General features: G+C 35.7%; 3 protein-coding genes across 3 annotated transcripts in view; 2 read left to right on the top strand and 1 right to left on the bottom strand.

The window, feature by feature from the left end:
• The window catches only part of armc9 (armadillo repeat containing 9), a 61,612-nt gene extending 61,282 nt beyond the window's left edge, over positions 1-330 (bottom strand). The window contains exon 1 of the mRNA XM_016544070.1: positions 195-330. The gene's annotated coding sequence lies outside the window, so the exon portion shown is untranslated. The remainder of the gene's footprint in view (positions 1-194) is intronic.
• The window catches only part of LOC107732651 (DNA-directed RNA polymerases I, II, and III subunit RPABC3-like), a 3,438-nt gene extending 1,012 nt beyond the window's left edge, over positions 1-2,426 (top strand). Inside the window, exons 3-6 of the mRNA XM_016544053.1 lie at positions 1,374-1,457; positions 1,546-1,639; positions 1,941-2,020; positions 2,356-2,426. Coding sequence (XP_016399539.1) covers positions 1,374-1,457; positions 1,546-1,639; positions 1,941-2,020; positions 2,356-2,426 — 329 coding nt within the window. The remainder of the gene's footprint in view (positions 1-1,373; positions 1,458-1,545; positions 1,640-1,940; positions 2,021-2,355) is intronic.
• A 1,247-nt stretch (positions 2,427-3,673) lies between these two features.
• The window catches only part of mfsd8l1 (major facilitator superfamily domain containing 8-like 1), an 18,160-nt gene continuing 14,056 nt past the window's right edge, over positions 3,674-7,777 (top strand). The window contains exons 1-3 of the mRNA XM_016544071.1: positions 3,674-3,767; positions 6,769-6,954; positions 7,416-7,478. Of these exons, the coding sequence (XP_016399557.1) occupies positions 3,692-3,767; positions 6,769-6,954; positions 7,416-7,478 (325 nt within the window). The 5' untranslated portion in view covers positions 3,674-3,691. The remainder of the gene's footprint in view (positions 3,768-6,768; positions 6,955-7,415; positions 7,479-7,777) is intronic.

Here is a 7,777-nt window from a genome sequence, read left to right as displayed (position 1 = left end):
TCAGCTCGAAGCAAAACAATCTGGTTATGCAGAAATAAGCTAAGCGTATGCTGCTAAAAACACTGCACGTGTTTATTCGTAAATAATAATGCGCTGCATAAACAGGTAACTTATATCATTTATAGTTACATAGTTAGGTTAGCTGGCGTGATAGCCGGTTTGCAGTTTAAATATGACAACAGAACTCACCTCACCAACAATATTTCATGTACAGCCGTCGCTGAACATATCTGATGTGTTTTATGTCAAATCCGTAGATATATATAGGCTATTAAAGACGATTTCAGCAGGATAAACAGAAGCTGTTTGGCTAGCTGCGATGGTGGTAACCATGAGGAAGACGCTTTCTCCTAGCAACCGCGACGGAACCGCCGGTTGCCGGATACATGTGTCGTAAAATTTTTGTAGTTTTACGTGAGGTTAAATGTAGTCGTTTGTATTTTTGAGTGTTTGTGTTGCTTTTGACATGCGAGTTTCAAAAAGGAAAATTATTGGTTTGTTTCTTGGAAGTAAATGAAATGATTATAACCTTAGATGGAATTATTTTTCGTTATTTTATGTTATGTCTTTCAAGCCTTCTAAAACGGGGAAAAAGCTAAGAACACAACAGACTTTTATTAGTCAATTTGATTATTTTTAAGCATGCATTGAAATTAATAAAATATTGAAAATTTTTTTTTTAATCTTTTTAGCTTGTTTTGTATATCCATTATTGGAGTATTTTTACATTACATTAAATTATAATTTTAAAATACATTAAATAAAATGAAAACTTAAAACAAGACAAAGTAAAAGTTTAAATAATGAAAACTAATAGATTTAAACTAGCTTTTATTTTTTTATTTTACTAATCCATGCTTTTTTAATGTAAACGCTTTACTATGTAAATACTACTTGAATAAGAAATATTGGGGGGGGGGGGGGCAGGGATTCTTTTTATTGTAATATTTTAATAATTTAGTTTTTCAGTATCCATTATTAAAGTGGAATTTACATATTAAGAAGTGTGTTCTTTAAAAACATTAAAATACATTACTAACATTCAAACATTTTTGAAAGTTAAGTTTAAATAGAGGATTAGTTTTAATAATATTTAGTAATGTATTTTTTAAATGTAAATGCTACTTTGAGAATGGATATTAAGTAAAAAAAAAAAAAAAATCTTATGAAACCACAATAAAGGCTTTTGTGAGGGAAGCCCCGTGATAGAAACGTATTTTAAAATGGCTGATAGGATATAGCATGACCAAGAACTATCTCTCAGTTAGTTTATTCGAAGTCGTTATTTCCTTATTAATCATTTTGCTTTCTGTTAAAATAAATTCAGGAAAAAAAATCTGAAATTCTAACTATATTTGCTTTGTTGTTATTAGTATCTCGTCTTCACTGTGAAAGTGAGTCTTTCAAAATGGACCTGATCCTTGACGTGAACATCCAGATTTATCCTGTTGATCTCGGTAAGTGATCGTTTTGCTCTTCAGCCGTGTTGTTGTTGTTGTTGTTTTGATATGTTATCATCCTCATGTTGGCGTATCGTTGTCTCAGGTGACAAGTTCAGACTGGTGGTTGCCAGCACGCTGTTTGAGGACGGGACGCCGGATGACGGGGAATACAACCCTCAGGATGACAGACCGTCCAGGTAACACAACAAAATATATATATAACCATAAAATAAATTATAAATAATAATGCAATGCAAAACTTTCAGATGTACAAAATATTCAGCAGCACAACTGTTTTCAACATTTGATAATGATAAGAAATGTTTTTGAGCAGCAAATCAGCATTAGAATGATTTCAGATCATGTGACTCTGAAGACTGCAGTAATGATGCTGAAAATTCAGCTTTGATCACAGGAATAAATTACACTTTGCAATACATTCACATAGAAAACCGCTATTTTAAATCATGATGTATGGTCTTTGTTGTTGTTTTGCAGGGCTGATCAGTTTGATTATGTCATGTATGGAAAGGTTTATAGGATTGAAGGAGATGAAACCTCAACAGAAGCGGCAACCTGTGAGTTTCTTTTTTTTTTTTTTTTTATGTATATTAATTTATATATTTACTTATTTATTTGCTTGCTTGCTTTAACATTTCTAAATACATGCAAATTTGACATATTATTCATTCATTTTTATTTATGGGTGCCTTTCATGACACTCAAGGTCACCTTACAAAATCTCGCTATAACATCAATGTAACAACAGCAAACAAGGCAAACTACAAAATTTGACAATAAAACAGCGATTTAAAAGAGTTTGAAGACTGTCGCTGTTACAGATGTCCTGGGGAAGGGCATTCCACAAATGAGGGGCAACATAACTAAAAGCCCTGGACCCCATACTTCTCAGACGAACACGTGGTTGTTCAGCTTGACAGAGAAGATGAAGGAAATACCGAGTTAGGCATGGAGGACATGTAGAGCTGGCTGTTGTTGGCATAGCAATGAAAATTAATTCCAAACGCCCTAAAAATGTGTCCAATAGGCAGTAAATAAATAATGAATAAAAGAGGCCCCAAGACTGAGCCTTGCGGAACACCATCAGTAACAGGCGACAGCTCAGATCTGAAGTTTTTAAGTTGTACAAACTGAGTGCGACCAGAAAGATATGATCTAAACCAAGACAGACAGTCTTGTCTAAATCTAAAATGCTGCCTGGAGAATTTTATATATCAGAGAGGTAGACTGGTCTTATATATGTATTGGAAAAGTAAGACTGATAACCACTTGGCAACTGCTAGTAAGTTTTGTATAGCATTTTCTTTACTCTTTACTAAACTATGTCTAAAAAGGGTAATATTTTATGTATTTGAGGTCTGAGATGTGGGAACAACCCAACCGCTGGGTCAAAACAGCCCAATTGCTGGGTTTGTCCCTATTTTACCCAGCACTGGGTTGTATTTAACCCAGCATTTTTTAGAGTGTATATATATATATACATACATGTTTCATTTTTATTGCTGGAAAATAAGTCTGGGGTTTTGATAAATGTACATTTAACAGTCAACAATTGATTTTATGTAATGTTAGGGTTTGGGATTTTGGTAAAATCTGCAGTTGCAGATTTCGAGTGAGAGGGTACATTACAAGTGTATGCGCTGAAAAAAAGTATTTCAAAATATTTTTAGTACAGCACATCGAATATCAGTTTAGCAGATAGTCAAAATGATTGAATTTGTGGTAATAATTGTTTAACAGCTGAGTAGGAGACATGGTGTGCGTTTAATCTTTCATGTCATGTTTATGTTCATTATATTAAAATAAAAATAAAAAATATGAAAACCCTGTTATCGGTTGTGCGTAGTTTAAATAATTTTCTTGATAATTTAGTCGAACTTTTAATACCACGGTGAAGGCGATCAGCGTAGCGGCAACCGGTAGTGACGCCAGAGAGTGCGTCCTTCACTGCGGCCGTCAAAATCACGGCGTTCAAGTAATGCACGTATTGTTTTAAACAGGACTGACAAGCTGTCTGCCGCTGACTGTTGAGAAGACCTGTCTGCATTACATTGCAGCGCCGCTGGTTCAGGTTCAGACCTGTGTTTTTAGAGCGCGCTTGTGTATTATGCAGTGCTGTAGAGAGCACTGAGCGCTGCAGTAATTGGTCGCAGTGTCCTGATCATTACGTGCCGCGATAATATGGGTCAAAATCTCTGAAAAGTCATACATATCAAAAAGAGAGTAAGATGGACTATAGACGCAAGAGGAGACTGACCTTCTTCACTATAGGACTGATCTTCTTACTGAGCGGGATCGAGTACGGTGAGTGATCTCCGGTATAGTGTTATGGACAATAGTTTACATTTGTACATTACACTATTGGTGATAACTATTACCCATAGTGTAATATGAATTGTATATTGATAGTGTCAGACGCTATTACCATAGTACAATTATTTTAACATACTAGTATTTACATAAGCAGTGTGGCATTACATAATTAAATGTAGGTGTTTTTTATTATTTGTGCATTATTATTATTATGCATTTCTTATATCAAATTAAATCTGCATATATAAATATATTAAATAATAATACAAATAATATGGCCAAAGTTCCAGTAGTCAGGAAAATTCTTAATTGATTTGAATTTGAATGGATTTGAACTGGAGTTTGAATTCAGTTAACCACACACTCAACAGACTATTGAACTGATTTTTATTTTATTTGAATTGGAATTTGAATGAAATTTGTCACACTTCACATTATGTTGAATTGGAATTTGAACTGATTTTAATGTGAATTGATCTGAATTAGAATTTGCCACAAGTTCCACAAAATGTTTAATTGGACTTTAAATTCATTTGGAATTTAATTTGAAGAAGAAGTTTTATTTATATAGTGCCTTTCCATAGCTCAAGGTCACTTTACATAGTGCTAAACAAAACATTTGCACACCCATATACACAATACAAACACATAAGGCCACAATATAGCCACATTATCCAAAATACATATTAAAAAGATACGTTTTAGCTGAGTCTTGAATGTAGACAAAGATGGTATATTACGAAGTGTAAGGGGTAGCGAATTCCATAATTTCGGAGCATTAACACTAAATGACCTACCACCTACAGTGGACAGCCGAAAACGAGGAATGGACAAAAGACCAAGCTCAGATGATCTGAGAGACCGGGCAGGAGAATAGGAGTACAGTAGGTCAGACAGATATGGAGGCACAAGACTATTTAATGCCTTAAACGTTAGAAGTAATATCTTAACGTGAATACGTGATGCCACAGGTAGCCAGTGAAGATCATGCAGTAGAGAAGTAATGTGAGCAGAACGCCTGGTGGAGGTGAGAACTCTTGCTGCTGAGTTCTGAACATACTGTAACTAGGTCAGACAGGTATGGAGGCGCAAGACCATTTAATGCCTTATACGTTAGAAGTAATATCTTAAAGTGAATACGTGATGCCACAGGTAGCCAGTGAAGATCATGCAGTAGAGGAGTAATGTGAGCAGAACGCCTGGTGGAGGTGAGAACTCTTGCTGCTGAGTTTTGAACATACTGTAACCTTGCAATAAGTTTTTTAGGCAGACCAAGAAATAGAGCATTGCAATAATCCAGACGTGATGTGATTAATGCATGAATTAAGATTTCAGCATCAGCTAGAGTTAGAGAAGATCGAAGACGTGCAATATTACGAAGATGGAAAAAAGAGGTTTTAACAACAGAAGAAATATGAGAGGAAAAAGATAGCGATGAGTCAAATAAGACACCAAGATTACGGACAGATGAATGTGCAGGATTAACATGAACCCCGTCAATTTCAAAGGACAGGTCAATCCTTTTGACTGAGGTAGCAGAGCCAATCATCAATATTTCAGTTTTGTCATTATTTAGTTTAAGGAAATTCAAGGACATCCAATGCTTGATATCCCTGATGCATGCAGTAAGTGAGTCAGGCAGTGATGACCTATCAGAGCTGGTGGTTAGGTAAATTTGAATGTCATCAGCATAGCAATGAAATGAGCATTTTTTTCACAGGCGATGTAAAAATTGGAAAACTAAAACTGAAGTTTAGTAGTTTGTGATCTGAAAAAGCAAAATCAGTTCCACTAACAAGAATATTATATAAGCCAGATGTACATATAAGATCCAATATATGAACCCTGGAGTGAGTAGCAAAAGTTACATGTTAAGTTAGACTGAAACAGTCCAGAACAGACATCAATTCGTTGCATTGTACAGTGTTTTCATGTATATTAAAATCACCAAGAAAAATTACAGATGAATAACTAGCACAGACAAGAGTAAGTAACTCACTAATCTCAGAGAAAAAATCTGAATGAAATTTTGGAGGTCGATAAATTAAGATTACAGCCATTGATGTTTTGCTAGTCATTTTCAATACAAGATATTCAAAAGATGCAACTTCATGGAACTCAATCTTAGATATTTTGATACTCTCACGACAAACTACAGCCAACCCTCCACCTCTACGATGGAGACGAGGCTGAGAGAAATAGATGTACCCAGGTGGTGTTAAGAGGTTTAAATTTAAAAAAGTCATTGGGCACCTGCCAGGTTTCCGTCAAAAATAGCATGTCCAGATTTGCATCAATGATAATGTCATTTAGCACAGATGCTTTATCAGTTAAAGAGCGAGTGTTCAAATTTGAAATTTGATTTCGAACTTACCACAAGCTCCGCAAAATGTTGCATTGAAATTTGATTTGAACTCAAATTTGAATCAAATCGACGCCACAGTCTACAGAATGTTGAACTAGAATTTGAATGGATGTGAATTACAATTACCATGGTACAGAACAATCGTTAATTTAACACTATTCGCAATACTTTAAGCTACTGGTACATTTTTTGTTATTAGTTTATTATTTTATTTGGACTCCATATGAATGTATATAAAAAAAAATAATAATGGAACATTAAGTAGTAATACTGTAGCTAGATATTTCATTAGTCAAGATAATTCTTGATGTAAATAACCCCTCAATAATAACAAAGAGACTGTGTCACATTCATCACAAATGTATAACGGGATGTTACTAATAACAGTGATTGAATTGTTACTTGTTTGTAATAAAACCTATCTTATATATGAGAAATTTTCCGACATGCCTGTCCCAGAGAACAACCTCTTTGTTGTTCAGAGATTCTTAAGATTTGTTCAGATCAGTAAGTCACAGAGTTTCTATGTTAATGAACTGCCATTAGTTACTAATCTAACTAGCCTTCAAGTTAATAGTTAAAATACCGGATCAGATGTGCCCATATGTATGTCTGTTTTCATTTCAGCTGTGATTTTGCCCACAATATGGAGGTATCTGCAGACGTTAAATGCCGCACCGTACTTTCTTGGTCTCAGCCTATCAGCATTCAGCTTCAGCGGGCTTCTCGCTGGTCCTTTGTTTGGCTTCTGGTCAGATCGCACACTCACCACCAAGAAAATCATCCTGTTCGCCAATGTCTTTGAGATGGTTGGTAAGTTTGCACTTAAAGGAACAGTTCACCCAAAAATGAAAATGTGCTCACCCTCAGTCCATCCAAGAGGAGTTTGTTTCTTCATCAGATTTGGAGAAATGTAGCATTACATCGCTGTCTCACCAATGGATACTTTGCAGTGAATGGGTGCCGTCAGAATGAGAGTCCAAACAGCTGATAAAAACATCACAATAATCCACAAGCAATCCACACCACTCCAGTCCATCAGTTAATGTCTTGTGAAGCCAAAAGCTGCGTGTTTATAAGAAACAAATCCATCAAGATGTTTTTAACTCTCATTCTGACGGCACCCATTCACAGAGGTTCCATTGGTGAGACAGTGATGTAATGCTACATTTCTCCAAATCTGATGAAGAAATGTATGAATTACTCCTTTAAATGAAGACAACACTTGCAATGTTGGTGGCTTGTGGGTAACATCTCTTTCTGTCTGTTTTTAGGTAACTTCATGTATTTTATGGGATACTCCAAATGGTTATTGCTCTGCAGTCGTCTAGTTGCAGGTGAAGTTTCAGTCTAATTCTTTAAGGTTATGTCTATTTTAATGCTTTAGTGCAGGGGTGCCCAAACTCGGTCCTGGAGGGCCTGTGTCCTGCAGAGTTTAGCTCCAACTTGCCTCAACACACCTGACTGGAAGTTTCTATGCCTAGTAAGAGCTTGATTAGCTGGTTCAGGTGTTTTTAATTAGGGTTGGAGCTAAACTCTGCAGGACACCGGCCCTCCAGGACCAAGTTTGGACAGCCCTGCTTTAGTGATTTAACCAGTTTCTAATGCTCTAGGTATTGGCACTGGCGCTGGGTCA

This window comes from Sinocyclocheilus rhinocerous, unplaced genomic scaffold (assembly GCF_001515625.1).
Source record: "Sinocyclocheilus rhinocerous isolate Xijiao unplaced genomic scaffold, SAMN03320098_v1.1 scaffold579, whole genome shotgun sequence".
Taxonomy (NCBI): Eukaryota; Metazoa; Chordata; class Actinopteri; order Cypriniformes; family Cyprinidae; genus Sinocyclocheilus; species Sinocyclocheilus rhinocerous.
The sequence above is the reverse complement of the archived record's forward strand: the minus strand, read 5'-3'. Positions and strand labels throughout refer to the sequence as shown.